The following is a 19,532-nucleotide window of genomic DNA, read 5'->3' on the forward strand; positions in this document are numbered from 1 at the left end:
AACAACACCTCATGAGACAACGCAGTGTTGGGGAAATCGGAATAAGATTGCTCCCAAGACAACACGCGAAGCGAACTCAATTAGCCAGGCGGACCAACATTTAAAACTCAAATCAGCCGGGCGGACCAAGATTTAAAACACCCGGATTTGGCGCTCCTGGACTCACGCCCCGCTGACGCATGGCATTCTGGGATTTGTAGTTCGGACCACATCCGGTATCAAAATAAAAAGCTCAGCTAGGGCTCGGAGAGGACTCGGGCTCGGAAAGGAACCAGATTCGGGCGGCCAGACGAAGAGGCCGGCGGTGGTATCTGTTCCTCAGCTGGCGGTCCAAGCGACAGTCGTCTCCGTCTCGGCCTCAGCAGTCAGGACGCACACACTCTGCGTCATGGCGGGCTGAGGCCGATGATGAATTCCGGTGTGCATGTCAGGGTTGCTGTGTCACTCGGCCCGCTCGGCGCGCCCCTTCCCTGCCGCCCTTCCGCACCGGCCCTTGGGTTCTTCCGGGCCCGGCGTCCCTCACTTGCAGGCGCTCTCCAGCCGCCCGCCGGGCCTCGCCGACTGACCGAGCTCGCGCGGTGCCCCGGCCCCGGGCGCCGGACCCACCAGGGCCATGGCGAGCGGCTCCTGCAGATACCGGCTGAGCTGCTCGCTCTCGGGCCACGAGCTGGACGTGAGGGGCCTGGTATGCTGCCTCTATCCACCGGGGGCTTTTGTGTCCGTGTCCCGAGATCGCACCACCCGCCTCTGGGTCCCAAACAGGTGAGCGCCCCGAGTCCCGTTAGCCCCCAGTTGTGCTGCAGGCTTCCTGCGGAGTCCAGGAAGAGAGTGCCCCTTCCCTCTCTTCCTGGCCTTCCCTGCGATCCGCGCTCCCTCCCAGTTCTGAGATAACTGGCTCTCTGGGTACGCCGTGTAAGAAACCTGTGAGATTTATGTGGAAAGAGTGCTAGGTTAGGGAAATAGAGACCTACTTTCTTGTCCTAACTTGACCACTGAAAAAGTGAGTGACCTTGGACGATCCTTTTATTTTTTGTGGCTTCAGTTTGTGAACGATGATTTTGCCGTGTGTTCGATTTGAAAATTTTTTGATGCCAGGTGAACCCTCATTAATGAGGTAGTGTGAAGGCATCTGGCATGTGATTGAAGTAAATCCTCTTCTTTACTAAGAATTTGCTCTGTAGTCTTCCCTCAAATTTGAGAACTAAGGTTCTCAAAAATTGCATTGCAGGAAGTTGCCTTGGCTCCTCTCCACGTTATCCAACGCAGAGTTTCTTAGTCCGAGTTAGGTGATGGACTTGAGTGGAGGGGAGGAAACTCCTCAACTGTTTTATGGACGTGGGGAGAGGGTGTTTTCTTGAGAGAAAACCCATTGCCTTCAAAAGATTTTCAAGAGATTAATCAGGTTCAAGGGATTAGCCCTGATTTAGCTGGTTGTAACAGGAAATGCTTCAACAGTACGTGGATAGTGAACTTCCAGATGTTCAAGCTGGATTTTGAAATGGCCAACATTTGTTGGATCGCAGAAAAAGCAAGAGAGTTCCAGAAAAACATCTACTTCTGCTTTATTGACTATGCCAAAGCCTTTGGCTGTGTGGATCACAACAAACTGGAAAATTCTGAAAGAGATGGGAATACCAGCCCACCTGACCTGCCTCCTGAGAAATCTGTATGCAGGTCAGGAAGCAACAGTTAGAACTGGACATGGAACAACAGACTGGTTCCAAATTGGGAAAAGAGTACCGCAAGGCTGTATTTTGTCACCCTGCTTATTTAACTTATATGCCGTGTAGTACATCGTGCGAAACTCCAGGCTGGATGAAGCACAAACTGGAATCAAGATTGCCAGAAGTATCAATAACCTCCATTATTCAGATGACACACTTATGGCAGAAAGCAAAGAAGAACTGACGAGCCTCTTGATGAAAGTGAAAGAGAGTGAAAAAGTTGGCTTAAAGCTCAGCATTCAGAAAACTAAGATCATGGCATCTGATCCCATCACTTCATGGCAAATAGATGGGGAAACAACGGAAACAGCGAGAGATTTTATTTTGGGGGGCTCCAAGACCACTGCAAATGGTGACTGCAGCCATGAAATTAAAAGATGCTTACTCCTTGGGAGAAAAGTTATGACCAACCTAGACAGCATATTAAAAAACAGAGACATTACTTTGCCAACAAAGGTTCGTCTAGTCAAAGCTGTGGGTTTTCACGTGAGAGTATTGGACTATAAAGAAAGCTGAGTGCCGAAGAATTGATGCTTTTGAGCTGTGGTGTTGGAGAAGACTCTTGAGAGTCCCTGGGGCTACAAGGAGATCCAACCAGTCCATCCTAAAAGAAATCAGCCCTGAATATTCATTGGAAGGATGGATGTTGAAACTAAAACTCCAATACTTTGGCCACCTTATGCAAAGAACTGACTCATTTGAAAAGACCCTGATGGGAAAAATTGAAGATGGGAGGAGAAGTGGACGACAGAGAATCAGATGGTTGGATGGCATCACTGACTCAATGGACATGAGTTTGAGTAGGCTTCAAGAGTTGGTGATGGACAGGGAAGCCTGGCGTGCTCTGGTCCATGGGGTCGCAAAGAGTTGGACACGACTGAGTGAACTGAACAAAACAGGAAATTTAAGACCTAGAAGGCAGATTTCTTTTTAGAAAGGGAAAAATTGAGGTGAGTGAGTTTATGTAGTAATTCTCACATCAGAGATTTCACTCAATGAAACCATACATTTTCATCCATAAATTCAGATGATCACTATTTATTGAGAGCCTCCTTTTTGTTTGTGATCCTGAAGAAGAAGAATAAGACTAGTTTCCTGTGTTTATGGATCTTAGCTACAGTCTAGGAGGGAAGATGGATGAAGAAAACAACCAAATAAATAATTACACTTTGGCATGTGTACTGTGAAGAAAACAAATAGAGAGTTGAGTGGAGAGAGATGTTAAAGAAGGAGGCTTCTCTGAGAAAGGTGTATTGGGTTTTTATTTCTTCTTAAAAGGCACTGAGCTGGAGGTAGTCAAGGGAATGAGGAACGGAAGTGAGTCAATTGGAAGAGTATTGTAGGCAGTAGGAAAAGCAGACACAGCTCTGGACCAAATAGAAGAAAAGTCCCTGTGTGCAGGAGGGAATGAGCTGTGAAGTGCAGGTAGGTCTTAGGCAGAAGCCAGGACGTGCCCAGAAGAGGGCTAATTAAAGGAGCTATTAGGTAGAAGCCCCCAAAGAGTTTCAGCAGGGAGCAGCATGATTTGATTTACCTGTGGAGAAGTTTCTGCTAGCTTCATGTGGAGAATGAATTGCAAAGGGATAAATGTGGAAAGAGATCTGTTTATAGGCTTTTGCAGTCATGCAGCCAAGAAAAATTAGGGATTTATAGAGCAAACTCCTATATTGAACTGGATCAGGTCTTCTCTAACTTCGAGATTTATGATATGCCAAACCACTTGGTAACACTGATATGTAACTTCTTGTGTATTTGAGTACCAATTACTGACTAAACTGCATTTAACGTTGAATTCAGTAGAAGCACATGCCCAGTAGGTTATGAATGCCACAGTAAGGAGTCGTTGAAGAATGCTTGTTGTAATCGTTGAAATCTGTTGGATAGCTGAATCCTTAAACTTTCACATGTTTTATAGGACTGTGCTAGATTGCCAAGAGCTTAAATCACTGGATCACAAAAACATGAGGAACTTTGAGCTGAAATGATCTTCTCTTTAATAACTAGTTTTTCTCACTCAATTCATGTTGTCTTTTGGTTTTGTTTTTTAGACTTTTGTTTTTGTTTTTAGACATGTGGTTTTCGACTAACACTGATTATTTCCAGGCACAGGGCTCAATAGTGGGATTGGTGTGATAAGGTGGTTTTCCTCTCAGTTCCAAGAGAACTGTAGAACTATAGTAGAGCATCTCATAGTCACTCTTCAGGCAGCCGAACTAGTGTCTCAGCCATACCTTTAGTGTCATGAAAAGTCTCCTCAAGGCTGACATCCTGACAGTTTCTATTTATTTCATGGTATATTACTGAAATTAGTAAAGTGCAGTAAAATGTTCGGAGCCAAAGAGTACACATTTTCGTTTTCTCATGTCCATTGTTGATAGGGTTCTGGATTAGGGTAATGTAGGGATGGATTGGTAATGAAGGGGAAATTAAGTTTCAAGGAGGCAAAATAGTTCTGCTGCTAAGTCTCTTCAATTGTGTCCGACTCGGTGCGACCCCATAGACAGCAGCCCATGAGGCTCCACCCTCCCTGGGATTCTCCAGACAAGAACACTGGAGCGGGTTGCCATTTCCTTCTCCGATGCATGAAAGTGAAAAGTGAAAGTGAAGTCACTCAGTTGTGTCCGACTCTTCGCGACCCCATGGACTGCAGCCTACCAGGCTCCTCCGTCCGTGGGATTTTCTAGGCAAGAGTACTGGAGTGGGGTGCCATTGCCTTCTCCCAAAATAGTTCTAGTGTGGACTAAATCTGATACCTTATCTTTCACAAGGACCCTCTGAAAACCCAGAAAGCCTCCAGGCCTTCTGAAGGTGCTTCAGATTGGAGACTTTATTTTTTGGTTGTACATTGACCTGAACCAGTCAACATGCCGTTATTGCAGATGGCTCCAAGCCTCTAGAAGCCCACCTCACAGTAAACTGGATTTCCCAAGTCTATCACCAGTGATTGCTTTGCCTTTTGAAAACTATCCGTGTTTGAAAGACTCCAACTTCAGATTCAGCCTCATTCATTAAATATTCCCTGACCATGCCAAGGCTGGAGTAACTTCTCCCTCATGTTTACTCAGCACTTGGGTCCTTAGTCAAGTGGAGTTTATTTAGAAATTAGAGCCATTACTTTCTGCCCTCCAACCCACTATTCCCTTTTCTTGGAGGCAAAATTTTCATCTCTTTTAATGGCTTATTTTTTAATTTTTCTTCCATATTTTTATATAAAGTGCTGTACTGCTATTTCTTTAAACATTTTTTTAGTTCTCTGTTTTAGTGTTTTCTGTTAGTTCTTATCAGGGAATATGAAAATATAGCTCTCTTTTCTGCTTTCTGCCAATCTACCTCAAATAGGCATCCTTTCTATGCCTCGACCCTTATAGTTTAATTTAGACTAAATCAGTATTTTGTGACTGTACAGAATCTGTCTACACCTGAGGTGTGGAATAAACTATGGTAGCTTTTCCTCAACAATTTTATGATTTCCTTGTAGTTAATAATTATCTTGTTTTTTGTTTTTAACTTTCTATGAATGCATCACTAATTCAACTTTATATTGTTTACTAATCACCTAAATCTCCTTTCAAGACCTCTAGACACTGGTTGTTTTACAGTTTCACTTTCTCACTTGATCTGGTGCACAACTAGTCCTGGGATCTTCCTTCACTGTCCTCTTACGCCATTTTTGGACTCTTGCGTTGAATTTCTTCTATCAGTTATCCTTAAACTTTCTTGGTTTTCTTCCTTGACACCTTATTAGAATACATCCTCCAGGAGCTTCCTGAAATACAGCACAGTGATAGTGTATTAAGACCTACATTTGGAAAATGATTTTAGCCTGCCTAGCTACCTGAATAATAATTTAAAAGTTTGTAGCATTGTAATTTCCAAATAATTTTTCTTCGGAATTTTGAAGCCATTATTCCATTGTATTCATTGTGTTACAGTAAGTCTGAAGTCATTGTGATTCTTGACCTATTTTTTTTTCTCTCTGGAAGGCAGTCTACATTCATTCATTTTTCAGGTTCATTAAATGTGGCCTCTTTGAATGTGAAAACTCATGTCCATATGTTCTGGAACGTTTTCTTAAATTCTTTAGTTTTATTGTCTCCATTTTATCTGTCTTCTTTTGTGGAACTTTTTATTCATATATTGAACTTGTTTTTAAATTGCTTTTTTATTTCTCTCTGTGTATCTCTTTTTTTTCTCTCTCTCTACTATACTTTCTCAAAAATTGCCTTGACTTTTTGTGAAATTATGTTTTTGTTTCATGGTTGCAATATCTTATATCTCTAAGGATGCTAATGCTGATTTTTTATTTTTAAGTTATTTTCTCCCTAAGTGGTCTGTTTCCTCTAAATTGGTTGTTTCCTCTCCCTGTTTGTTTTGGTCACTATATTAGCCCAAATGTCTAGTAATTCTTATCCTGCGCTTAGTATTAGGGTGTGTGCGTGTTCAGTTGTGTCGACTCTGTGACCCTATGGATCATAGTCCTTCAGGCTCTTCTGTCCATGGGATTCTCCAGGGAAAAGTACTGGACTGCGAGGGCCCAGGGGATCTTCCTGACCCAGGGCCTCTGCATCACAGGTGGATTTTTCACCCATGCACCACCCATACCCCAAGGCTCAACTGTGCCTGTGTTACCGCCCTCTCCTTCCAGCCAAAGACTTTTCTGAAGAAAAAACTTCTGACTTTTGCTGGGTACAAGGGGCAGTTTGTTTGTTTGTTTGTTTTTCTTGATGCTGTATGCATTTTTTCCCCCCCACTGATTCAAGAAGTACTTAATGATTATCATGTAGAACACTGTGCTGCAAATTTAGGAAGATGAAAAGAAAAACCAAGTCTGGACTCTGCCATTAAGAGCTTCACAGAACACTACACACAAACATTGATACTAGAGAGTGCCTAGGGGCACATTTAGGTAGATTTAGTACTTTATATAATATAGACTTTTTAAGATGTCTTATCTTTTACATTTCTTTGGACTTATTGATAAAATGGTTTCTGAAACCACATTTTTAAAAAACTGCACCAAAATAGACAAGTTAAAATTTTACATGTGTATACCTATGGCCAATTCATGTTGATGTATGGCAGAAACATCACAATATCATCATAAGGTAATTATCCTCTAATTTAAAATAAAATTTAAAAAAAAGAAAAGATTTGGAGGAAAAAAAAAATAGGTACTACCAAATACCTTCCTTTGAAGATTTTTTGAAATGATTCCACTTCTGACTCTGAAGACTTTCAACTAGCTTTCCTAATTCTAGTTCCTCCCTTTTTTTGTCCCCATTTCCTAGAGATACGTAATGGTGCTCATTCTTGAGCCTTTTGGAGGTTCATTGGTAAATTGGGCCTCTTACTTTCCCTGTTCCTGTTTAGAACTCATTTTATTCACGTATCCTAAGGCTGTTACTACATTTCTGTCAGTTTTCCGTATTCAGTGTTATAATTGTTCTTTTTTTTTTTTCTTATTCTCTCTGACCGTGGGGATTTAATACCTTTCTTAAAATAAACATAGATAGAAACAGAATATGCATTATACAAAACAATATGTATTGTTATAATGGTGTTTGGAAAAGGAATGAATGAGTGTGTGTGCAATATTTATCTAGGACTCTTCCCTCTTTATGTACACTTGTGTTATCTCCTTTAGCTGAACCACAAACTCCTTGATTTAGTTTGAGTCAGAAATATAATTCTTTAATTCCCCTCAGCAGCTAATTTATTGCCTTCCACGTGGTGTGTGTATATATATATATATATATCTGTTGTTTGTCTTGTTATGTAAGGCAGTGATGCCAAGTAAATGATATGTATAACAGTTTGGTAATTATTCTAATCCCCAGGCAGTTATTAATATCCTGTGTCCCTAGAGCAGTCATTTATATGTCCCTGTATTAGTCCCTTTAGTTCACATATTGAGTGTGATTGATAGTCTAGCTACTTAGTATTAGTATCTATACTAATGAATACTAAGTTAATGTTTCATAGTACGAAAAGGTCCTCAGTAGTTTTAGGCTTATAGATAGTAGATTCCATTATCCCAGTTGCATGAATGTTTCACTTCACTAGAAATTTCTTAGGGTAACAACGGCTGATAAGTAGAAATAAAATAAGGGGACCAGTGTATATCTTATTAACTGTCATGTCTTTCCAGTCCTAACAGGGGCTTTACAGAAATGCACTGTATGAGTGGCCACTCCAATTTTGTCTCTTGTGTATGCATCATACCTTCAAGTGACGTGTACCCTCATGGACTAATCGCCACTGGAGGAAATGACCACAATATTTGCGTTTTTTCACTTGAGAGTCCAGCACCACTTTATGTACTAAAAGGTCACAAAAACACTGGTGAGTGTAACACTTTGGCATTTTTCTGTTTGAATAAGTGTCATCTTTTTGAAGATAAAATTCTTACATCAGCTTTCCCTGGTTTTATTATTATTATTATTATTACCTATCACTGTGGCTTGATACAGAAAACCTTTTGAATCATCATTGTTCTATAAATTCTCTGTTATAGACTTACTGTCATCAGTAAGGGCTGACATACTTATATACGTAAAAAGCAAAGATTTCAGTTATAAAAGGGAGAGATTATAGTTTTATAAGCTTTGTAATTTTGGTTTTTCAACCAAAATTTTGTAAGGAATTCATTTACTCCGGAAAACTGAGAGCACTTCCTTTATCTTTGGACTGTTATTTCCGTATTTATGCAGCAAATTAAGTCTCAGAAGGAATGTATGTAGGGGATCTGATATCATTATATGAGAGTATTTAATACTTTTGAATAATGTTTTCTGTGATTTGTATATATTTCTGATTCTGTTATATTCCTGGACTTGTGATTGCTTAACAGCTCTTGGTTATAAAATGATACAGTTAATCAATACAGTATGTGTACTTTTTGTTTTTGTTGTGTCTGGAATAGTTTGGGATATCTGTAAACAAATAGTATGGCCCATAAGCATTCTAAACTGAATTCCTTTAAGGAGTTTGCAAAATGCTTTGTGTGTAGGTATGGGAAATCTGCAATACAGAGTGATACAGATTTTTTTAGAACTTTTTTTAAAGGACATCCTCAAATGTATATAAAAGTAGAGACAACGTATTTTAAGAGAAATACTATAATGCTCTCTTCCACCCATGTATTTGCATAGGTTTAAGGATTATCAACATATGGCCTATTTGGTTTCATCTTCTGCCGCTTCCACAACATTATTTTAAAGGAAATTTCCAATATACTATTTCATTTGTAAATAGTTCAATGTATAGCACTATAATAGGGTTTGGTAAACTTTGTCTGTACAGGGCAAGATAGTAAATATTTTAGGATTTGCAGGCCATGCAGTCACTTTCATAACTGCTCACCTCTGCTGTTGCGTGGAGAAGCAGCCATTGACAGTAAATAAATGAGTGAACATGTCTGTGTTTCAGTAAACCTTTATTTATAGACACTGAAATATGAATGTCATATAATTTTCATATGTCAAGAAGTGCCTTATTTTCCTCTCACCCACTTAAAAATATAAAAACTATTATTAGTTTGTGCACCGTACAAAAACAGGTGGCCCACAGGCCATAGCTTGTTGACCCCTCAAAAAAAAAATTTACTCTAATTCTGCCATTATTTCTGGATTTAATACCTAGCATGTTTAGTTAAGAAACTACCACATCTACTGTTTGTTTACCCTGTGGCACACTTACCCAGAAAAGACAGGTAAATGCTTGCCTTCTGCCCTCCCCCACCTCTTTTGATAGTTTCAGAATGAGTTGATTCCCTAACATCTTGTTTTCTTTTTTGATTCTCAAACTGTCCCAATTGAAAGCTTCTTTAAACAATTGGTTCCTATGGCGTCTTCTTTTTTTTTTTTTTTTATTGAAGGATAATTGTTTAAAAGAATTTGTTGTTTTCTGTCAAACCTCAACATGAATCAGCCATAGGTATACATATATCCCCTCACTTTTGAACCTCCCTCCCATCTCTCTCCCCATCCCACCCCTCTAGGTTGATACGGAGGCCCTGTTTGAGTTTCCTGAGTCAAACAGCAAATTCCCGTTGGCTATCTATTTTACGTATGGTAGTGTAAGTTTCCATGTTACTCTTTCCATACGTCTCACCCTCTCCTCCCCTCTCCCCATGTCGATAAGTCTATTCTCTATGTCTGTTTCTCCATTGTTGCCCTGTAAATAAATTCTTCAGTACCATTTTTCTAGATTCCTTATATGTGCGTTAGAATACAATATTTATCTCTCTCTCTCTGACTCACTTCACTCTGTATAATAGATTCTAGGTTCATCTACTGCATCAGAACTGTCTCAAATGCATTCCTTTTTATGGCTGAGTAATATTCCATCATATATATGTACATATACAACTTCCTTATCCATTCATCTGTCGATGGACATCTAGGTTCCTTCCATGTTCTAGCTATTGTAAATAGTGCTGCAGCGAACAATGGGATACATGTGTCTTTTTCAGTGTATATGCCTAGGAGTGGGATTGCTGGGTCATATGGTCGTTTTATTCCTAGTTTTTTAAGGAATCTCCATACTATCTTCCATAGTGGCTGTATCAATTTTTATTCCCACCAACAGTGCAAGAACGTTCCCTTTTTTCCACACCCCTGTGGCTTCTTGGTAAGCCCTTACTTTAGGTACTATAGAATGTTCTAGACCTGAAGTCAACAATTTTGCCAAGAACCTTATGTTTTTCTTTTAGTGGGAGATAGTATTTAGAAACCTCGATTTGAGTTGTGGTCCAGGATTTTTTTTTTAATTAATTTTGTTTTGTAATTAAACATACAGTTTACAAAGAAAAAGCTGTTTTTTTTAATTAATTTTGTTTTGTAATTAAACATACAGTTTACAAAGAAAAAGCTGTGAGTTCAGAGAAGTCTGTGTTGCTTTCTCACACCGTCCTTTTCTTATAAGTAATTTTTGTATTATTCTATTTTCATGTGAAATTTTAATTTTTGTTAATTGGAGGAAAATTGCTTTACAGTGTTGTGTCAGTTTCTGCCATTCTGCAATTTGAATCAGTCATAATTTTATATATATATATATATATATATATATCCCCTCCCTGTAAGTGACTAGTTTTTTATTAATAGCTCTGTTCTTTCTGGAAAAAAACAAAAAAAAATAGCATATCTATGTTACCCCTTTCTTAGATAGAAGGTAACATACTGTATTTAGTTTTCTACCCTGGCTATTTTTACTTGATAATACTGTCCTGGAATACTTTATTGCTGTATATAGAAATCTTCGTTCATTTTTACAGTGGCATTATATTTCATTGTGTAGCTATACTAAAGCTATTTTAGCTTATTCAACTGGTCTCCTATTGATGGATATCTAAGTTTCCAATCTTTTGCTCGTACAAATGTCTTTTGGTTGGGTTTTTATGTGTGTGTGAGTGTAATTTAGGTATGATATCCAATTCTGGATCAAAGGGTAAATGCATATGTAATTTTATTAATTATTGCCAAACCCCCTAATTTGGTGTCATAACCTTTATTGCATTTCCGGCAGCAATATTTGAATCCCTTCTTCCCTTACCAGTCAAATATGTTGTCAGATTTTTAGATTGTTGCCAAAATGATGTTTTAGTATGGGGTAATTTGCATCTCTCATTATGGAGGGGGGCATTTTTTTAAATATGGAAGGCTCGTTGGCATTTTGTCCCCCTGAGAGCTATATTCTTGTTTTCCTGTTTTTGTAATGCAAAGGTTTATTTTATGTAATCATATGTATCTTGATTTTGTAAAGGTGTTTCTCATAGAAACCTGTGCAGTAAAAATATTGCTTCATATTTAAGGGTATTTTTTCTGCTTGCTTTATTTCTAGTTTATCATAGGTTATCTTTTATTATTTTGTTAAGTTGCTTGATGATTTGGGGCCAGTGTCATTTCTTTCTAACTTTTTTAATTTGAAAAATACCACATCAGTGAGTTGAAGATGAAGAAATTAATGATTGACATCCTTATGTCATGTTGTTTTTTTGTCAGCTTTCTAGCCCAAATTTTGTGTTCTAAATGGTAGAGTCGTCCTGTTTTTTCGTCAACATATGTATAACACTTTCCAGTTACATTCAGTTCGGCTCAGTTCATCACTCAGTCGTATCTGACTCTTTGCGACCCCATGAATCGCAGCACGCCAGGCCTCCCTGTCCATCACCAACTCCCGGAGTTCACTCAGACTCATGTCCATTGAGTCGGTGATGCCATCCAGCCATGTCATCCTCTGTCGTCCCCTTCTCCTCCTGCCCCCAATCCCTCCCAGCATCAGAGTCTTTTCCAATGAGTCAACTCTTTGCATGAGGTGGCCAAAGTGTTGGAGTTTCAGCTTTAGCATCAGTCCTTCCAAAGAACACCCAGGACTGATCTCCTTTAGGATGGACTGGTTGGATCTCCTTGCAGTCCAAGGGACTCTCAAGAGTCTTCTCCAACACCACAGTTCAAAAGCAGCAATTCTTTGGCGCTCAGCTTTCTTCACAGTCCAACTCTCAAATCCACACATGACCACAGGGAAAACCATAGCCTTGACTAGACGGACCTTTGTTGGCAAAGTAATATCTCTGCTTTTTAATATGCTATCTAGGTTGGTCATAACTTTCCTTCCAAGGACATGAGTTAACTGGAAAAGCTAAGCCTTTAGGTTCTTTTCCCTGAGCTATTTTCCCAGTTGAAAGCGTTTATTTTCATGGCAACAACCTTAATTTTCTTTGCTTTGAACATACTTTACATCCATTTGGAAGTTTGGCACTGTGCAGGACGGATGGCTGTGTTTCTGAGTTGTACCTGTTATGTAGCTGGATGTCACTTGTCCTTTGGTGCTGAAAGGACTTCTAGGGTTTATATTTTTCATCTGGGCTTGAGAAGCAGTTGGCTCTTTCAGCTCTGCAAATCCCTAGGTTTGGACTCTTCATTCCTGCTTAGGAGCCAGCCAGTTCTTGATCTCATTCCTTTCTTTTACTACCTAGCCAGATGCATCCAATAGTAAATGACTCCTAACGCAGGAGTCCCATTTTCCAGCCTCTTTTCCTTAGAAAACAAATTTATTGTGTCCTGAGTTAATGCCAGTGGCAGCTTTACCAAATGTTCCTTACTATGTAATAAGGATCATTGGTCTCCTCTCTGTGTTAGCAATCTCCTCATCACCTGTCTGTTAAACTAATCCCATATATTTCAGGTACTTGCTTTAGTGGTGCCTCACTTTTGCTGCTAATTCTGACTCAGTGAAGTAGGCTAGGTGATACTGTGGTAACAGACAGCTCTAGGGTCACAGTGGCTTAATGCAGTCAGCTTGCTTTGCTTCTTATAGCTCCAGTGCAGCAGGTATCCAGATGACAGGCTCCAGTGCAGCATGTGCTTTCACAGATGCTGGAGCAATGGGGAGGAGCATGGCCTAATTTAGCTCCTGTTTTTAAAGCTTCCACCTGGAAATAACATGATTGCTGCTCAATTTTTCAGTGCCAGAACAAGTCATGTAACATGCCTGAGGCCAAAGGAACTGAAGCAGTTCAGTCTTATAATTTGCTTAGAAGGTAAAGAGCAGACAATATTTTATGAATATCACTAATGGCTACCATGCACATTAAATCTTTACATGTTCCATGTGCTTCCTGGAAACCTCCCTCTTGGTACCTTTTAGTCACCTGTTGCATTCATACTCCCTGGGTTAATGTCATCTCCAGATTTCCCTATTTCCTAGATCCCTTGTTTACATCATTCTTAGCTTACTCTTTAGTATAATACAGCTGTTGCAGCTTCCTAAGAAAGCTGTAACATGGGGGTTAAATATATTTTGTATTTGCATATTGGAAAATAGCTTTATTCTAGTCTTATATTTGACTGTTAATTTGGCTAGATGTAGAATCCTGTGTTAAATCCATTTAACTTCAGAATTTTGAAGGCATTGCTCTATTGTCTTTTAGTGTATGGTGTTATTTAGAAATTTGATGCATTTCCCCTGTCTTTTCTATGGGACACTTCTGGTCCCTTCCCAAACTTTTGGGATCTTCTCTATTTCTAATGTTATGAAATACCACAGTGCATCTCTGTCTCTGTTTCTTAAAGTGCCTTTCACTGGATACTTCTGTAGGTTCATTCAGTCTGGATATCTTGACCTTCACTTTGAGGGAATCTTTCTTATACTGTTTCTTTGTTTTCTGCCCCAATTTCTCCTCTTTCCCCAGTTACTTCTTAATGGAATCTCTGTTACTTAGATGTTTGACATTCTAAAATTGTTTTCTAACTTTCTTAACTATCCTTTCCTGTTTTCTATATCTTTGCCGTTTGGGTCCAATTCTCAGATTTTTCCCCCTGGTTTTTTAGTTTGGTTCTTCTATTTTTAGCATTTATTTTTCTTGGTCTCTCATTAGTTCTTTTTTTATATAATACCTGTTTGCAAATAATATCAGATTGAAGATTTTTCTTCTGATTTCTGAAATTGGATTTGTTTCTTATGGATATCTCAAGCCCTTTCCCCCCTTATTTTTCTGTTTCTTTGTTGTGGTTTTTCTTTTTCAAGTGGATGGAGCTTGGTGATTGGTGGTCTTTGTTAGAGGTTGAGCTGATGGCCTGACATTTTAGATGGAAATCCTTTCAAATGTCTGCATCTGGAGTTCTTGAACATTATTCAGTCCTCTGAGAATGCTCCTGCCTCTTGCCTAGGTGAATGGAGATCGATATATGCCTGACTGCTGGTTTTGTGGGAGCAGGTATAGGTACCACATTTTAGGATGGAGACTTTCTGCTTATTCTGTGTTTCTTGGGGCTCCTTATTCCAGCCATTTATTATGCCTGATGACCTGAGTCTAGAAACTCAGCTGCAGTTCCTCCAGAGGATAAACCTCCTATCTCCTTCCTGCAATGGGTGAGGATGTGCTTTCCTGACACTGTAGGCTGAGAGGAGAGTTCTGGTGTTTCACTGCATTGTGTGCAGGCTTTGAATCACTGTTCTCATTTCTTAGGTTCTCTGCTTAGCCCTATCCTCTGTGGAACCTAGTGGATACCATTTAGTATCCATAGTTTTGTGGGGCCAGTTACTCTGCTTCTAATCTCTTTCGGTGTAACCTCTTCCTTTTTGCTAAGTCAGTTATATAATTTTGTCTTCTTTGTCCTTGTAAATTAAGACCATTTATAGCATTACTGCCGACAGTCTGCCATTTTAAATCAGAACTCTTGACTTTTTTGTTTCCATGTTTTTAGATAATTTTTCATATTTATAATTTTTAGCTTGTACAGTTTTACATCAAGGTAAAGCATTTAATTAGCCATCTCATTACTGTTGAACACTTAGCTTGAATCTATAGTTTTTTTGTCATGTTGACTAGTGTGACCCTAAATAACTATGTAGTGTTCCAAAATCTTTTGCATTATTTTTCTGTATAGTTTCTTAGAACTGGAAGGGATTGTGCAACCCACTTAATCCTGCTCTCTCCTTTTACAGATGAGGAATCTGATGTTAAATAATATCCCTATGGTCAGATAGCTCCTAAATGGAATGGTTTGGACTTGGATCCAGGGAGCTTGGCCCTAGAATCTGTACTTTTCTGTATTTCCATTGAGTTAAGCCTTAATTAGCTAAATACCCTCACTTCATAAAGTGAACTTAAAATTGTAGTGTTTTAGTAACTGGCAAGATTGAGCATTTTTCTCTATGCAAATATGTTAGTTAACCTTTTTCTCCTTTAGTTTGTAGTCTTTCATCTGGCAAGTTTGGGACATTACTTAGTGGCTCATGGGACACAACTGCTAAAGTCTGGCTGAATGACAAATGCATGATGACCTTACAGGTACAGTAGTTCTGTGCAAGTATTTGATAAAATAATTAAATATGATGATTCTGTGGCAACTTAATACCCATTTTCCTCACAGGGTCATACAGCTGCAGTTTGGGCAGTAAAGATATTACCTGAACAGGGCTTAATGCTAACTGGATCAGCAGACAAGACTATTAAACTGTGGAAAGCTGGAAGATGCGAGAGGACTTTTTCTGGTAAGATCACAGTAGACAGCTTTTGTAATCTCATTGCTTCATATTTGCACAGGTGATTTTTTTTTTTTAATTTAGAAGTTTTAAAGTGATACTTGAAAAACATCAGTGTATTTCAGCCGTTTAATTTGGGTGAGTATAAATTTTCTGACAGTTAATATGTCATATCTTTTTAAAAGCTGTGCTGAGATCTGTCATAAGACAACCAGATATGGGCTAATAAATAGCTACTTCATAAGCTATAATATGGCTATGTGCTTCTATGTACGTTATTTATGTAATTTTTGGTACTCAGTTATGTTTTGGTTGTCATTTGAACGATTTAGCCTGAAACTTCCAAGCATAAGTCTTACTAAGTGTGGGTCAATTGAGTTACCTTCATATGTGTGGACAACCTCACTCATGCTTTTATTAATATTGAAATACATTGTTTAATAATAAGAATTTTCAGGCTTTGTTTATGTTGTACTTTCAGGTGGGTAGTCTTGTAAAACCTCAGCTATTAAATAACTCCTAAAATGAGGAATTGGCTGTCTAATATTAGTACTGATGATTTATTTGTGTGGCACTTAAATTTTTGATGCGATTTTTGTTTGTTTTTCCTTGCTTCTATTTATTCCTTAAAGTTGATCAACATCTTGGATAATACTGCAAGAAGTCCCTTGTGCAGATAAAAAAACTATCTGTAGGTGGAAAATGGACAATGAGTCAGAACATCCCTCTGTTTCTGCTTCCATACATACACTATATGTGTCAAGTTTTATTAATCTGTTATAGGTAATCTAAATCAGCAAATACTGAGCATGGGAAAGGTTTAGATGTCTGATCTCCTTTATTAGATTACAAACTTCTGAAAATGTTTTGTCCTTTTAAAAAACATTGTAGCGACATCTACAGTGCCTCAATTAATATTGAAAAAATTGAATCTTATTACGTTTTTAAAAACATTTAATGTCCTTTGAGAGGAATAAATACATACACGTATATATAATCTAGCTATACAATAACAAGTTTTAATTCAGTAAATTCTTGCCCTTTTAAAAAAATCAAGTGCTTAATTTTTATTTTATCATTTTAATGCCTTCATTTATATAAATTAAGAAATATTTCCCTTGGTAAAGCAACAATGTTTAGCTTTATATGTTTTGGTTGAATCAAAAGAGTAAGAGAAGTTGTTATTTGAATCAAAAGAGGTAGGAAATAAGAGGCAGGAAACTTGAATTCTTGCTTTAGCTCTGCCACTAATTGTGTGGTTTTAGATAAATTAATCTCTCTCAACCTATTTCACATTTGAATAAAGTTTATCCTATGATAGATTTTATTTCAAACTCTTAAATAATTGAAATCTTTTTTGTAATCCTGGTTTTTGTTTTCTTGGTGCTTTATAAATACTAATCTTAGTATTATGTAGTGAGAAATTGAGGAGCTATTTACTTTGTTATTCATGTGTTATATTTGAGTATTATGTATGTTATGAATAATAACTCTTGTTACTGGGAAAAAAAAGTTGAAATGAATTCTCAAGTAAAAATCATGGGGGAACTTCCCTGTCAGTCCAGTGGTTAAGACTTCACACTTCTACCACAGGTGATCAGGTCTGATTCCTGGTTGGGAACTAAGGCCCCGCATGCCACACAGCCAACAAATAAATAAAGGATTTCCTTTAAAAAAAAAATTGTATGGATCAAAATCCCATTTCTAGAGTGTTTTAAGAAATAATGTAGAGAAGATATGATAAATATAAAATAACTTCCTAAGACTGGTGATTAAAAAATACTGCCAAAACTACACTACCAGTTTTGGCTACCAGGCTTTTCTAAGGGGAAAAAAATGTATTTCTCTAACTTGAAAATCAGTTTTTAATATTCACTGGTATGTTTAATAGTGTTAGTAAATTAAAATACATAGAGCCATCAACCAAATGATCCATTCTTATTGATTTATATATATATTTTAATACAGGGCATGAAGACTGTGTAAGAGGCTTGGCAATTTTGAGTGAAACAGAATTTCTCTCCTGTGCAAATGATGCTAGTATTAGAAGGTGGCAAATCACTGGCGAGTGTCTTGAAGTATTTTATGGTCATACAAATTATATTTATAGCATATCTGTCTTTCCAAATTGTAAAGGTAAGATTGTCTTATACTACATATTTAAAATTCTGTGTTGAGTGTTGTTCTGTCCCATCTTGAGGTTGGGGAGGTGGTGCAGAGTGCTAATGGTTTAAATCAGTTTTCAGTTTACTAACTGTAACTTGAATAATTTAGTAACTTTATTTTGTAAATATATTTTTCCTAAGGAGAAAACTGTTATGATCATCTTTATATTCATTCAGACTTGATGGTTGTGTTGTAAAAGGTTCTTGGGCATCTGAAGAAAGATTTCATACAATTTATTGGTGTAAAGTATAGTAAGATGTGAACATACAAAAATGTAATTTTTTGAAGTTGTATATGGTATAAGTGACATATACATAAAATTTAGAACTATAATTTATAAGTACTTTGGGGTTTAAATATCAGTAAGTGACCTGATCTGATCTGATCTGATGCCTATTTAGAAAGGTAGTATATATAAATACTGAATTTTATTTATTCAGGCTAATTTTTCCCATATTCATTAATTTTAGATTTTGTGACAACAGCAGAAGACAGATCTCTGAGAATCTGGAAACATGGGGAATGTGCTCAAACAATCCGACTTCCAGCTCAGTCTATATGGTGCTGCTGTGTGCTGGACAATGGTGACATTGTGGTTGGTGCGAGGTATTCACATTCTAGTCAATCAATCAATGATATGTGTCTAGGCCTTAGGTAGGGAGCACAGAGATAAGCCATAGAATTTCAGGTGAACTGGGGAGATCACAGGTATATTTGTGTCACTAAACAAAACAGTACTAGGTATAACAGCTTTTGCATTAGTGATACATGATATATATTGCATTAGTATTGTATTACAGGTTGTACAGTTGAAACTTGAAATGAGAGAAATTACAAATTGGTGTGGGCAAACCTTTTGGAGAAGAAATTTGAATTGGGTTTTGAAAGATAATGAATAAAAACAGCAAAGAAAGTTTCTATCAAAAATAGAAGTACAAGTAAAGTGTGGCATGGGACCAGGAGTGACGTGTGTGGGAGACGAAGGCAAATGGTGGAGGACCAGTTCTGGGGAGTAGTGGATGACAGTGGTAAGCTGGTAGGGTGGGGCTTAATCGTGAAGAGCCTGGAATGCCCGGCGTTTGTTAGATTCAGTGCTTGGGGTTAAAGGGTTATAGCTCTTGAGTAAGAAGTGGTGAACAGAACTTAGGAATCATTAAATATGTAGGTTAGATTTAACTAGTGGTGACAATGGACAGGAAACCAAATTAAAAAGCAACTGTAGGGGTGGGATGTAAAGTTATGAAATATTATTACCCCCACAGTATTAATAGATAGAAGACCAAAAAATGAGATAATGCAGAGGGAAAATGATCAGAAAGGGGATGAAAAAAAAGGATAAAGTTTCAAAGTTTGAATGAGTAGAAGTCCACATTAATAAAAATGGAGAAGTGCGAGAACTGGTCTGGTGAGAAAGGTGATAACCTCCTGGGATCTGTGCTGTTAAGTCACACTCAGGCAGTTGGACTGGATCCCAGTGTAACAGCTGGGACCGCAGATCAAGATTAGCACCAGACTTCCAGAGACCAGGGATAGGGCATCTGAACGAAGAAACAGAAGGGAAGGAGCAGTACTAAAGGCTGAATTTATGCTACACTGTGGATAGAGAAAGAAAAGCTAGTAGCCGAAAAAAGAAAAAACAATCCAGGTGTTGAAATT

At 38.1% G+C, this 19,532-nt stretch overlaps 1 protein-coding gene across 1 annotated transcript in view; it reads left to right on the plus strand.

Moving 5' to 3' along the window:
• The first annotated feature begins 216 nt into the window (after positions 1 to 216).
• Positions 217 to 19,532, plus strand: part of PLAA (phospholipase A2 activating protein) — a 40,754-nt gene continuing 21,438 nt past the window's right edge. Inside the window, exons 1-6 of the mRNA XM_061425111.1 lie at positions 217 to 762; positions 7,873 to 8,066; positions 15,416 to 15,516; positions 15,599 to 15,719; positions 17,679 to 17,846; positions 18,347 to 18,482. Coding sequence (XP_061281095.1) covers positions 614 to 762; positions 7,873 to 8,066; positions 15,416 to 15,516; positions 15,599 to 15,719; positions 17,679 to 17,846; positions 18,347 to 18,482 — 869 coding nt within the window. The 5' untranslated portion in view covers positions 217 to 613. The remainder of the gene's footprint in view (positions 763 to 7,872; positions 8,067 to 15,415; positions 15,517 to 15,598; positions 15,720 to 17,678; positions 17,847 to 18,346; positions 18,483 to 19,532) is intronic.

The sequence above is a fragment of the Bos javanicus genome, chromosome 8, assembly GCF_032452875.1.
Source record: "Bos javanicus breed banteng chromosome 8, ARS-OSU_banteng_1.0, whole genome shotgun sequence".
NCBI lineage: Eukaryota > Metazoa > Chordata > Mammalia > Artiodactyla > Bovidae > Bos > Bos javanicus.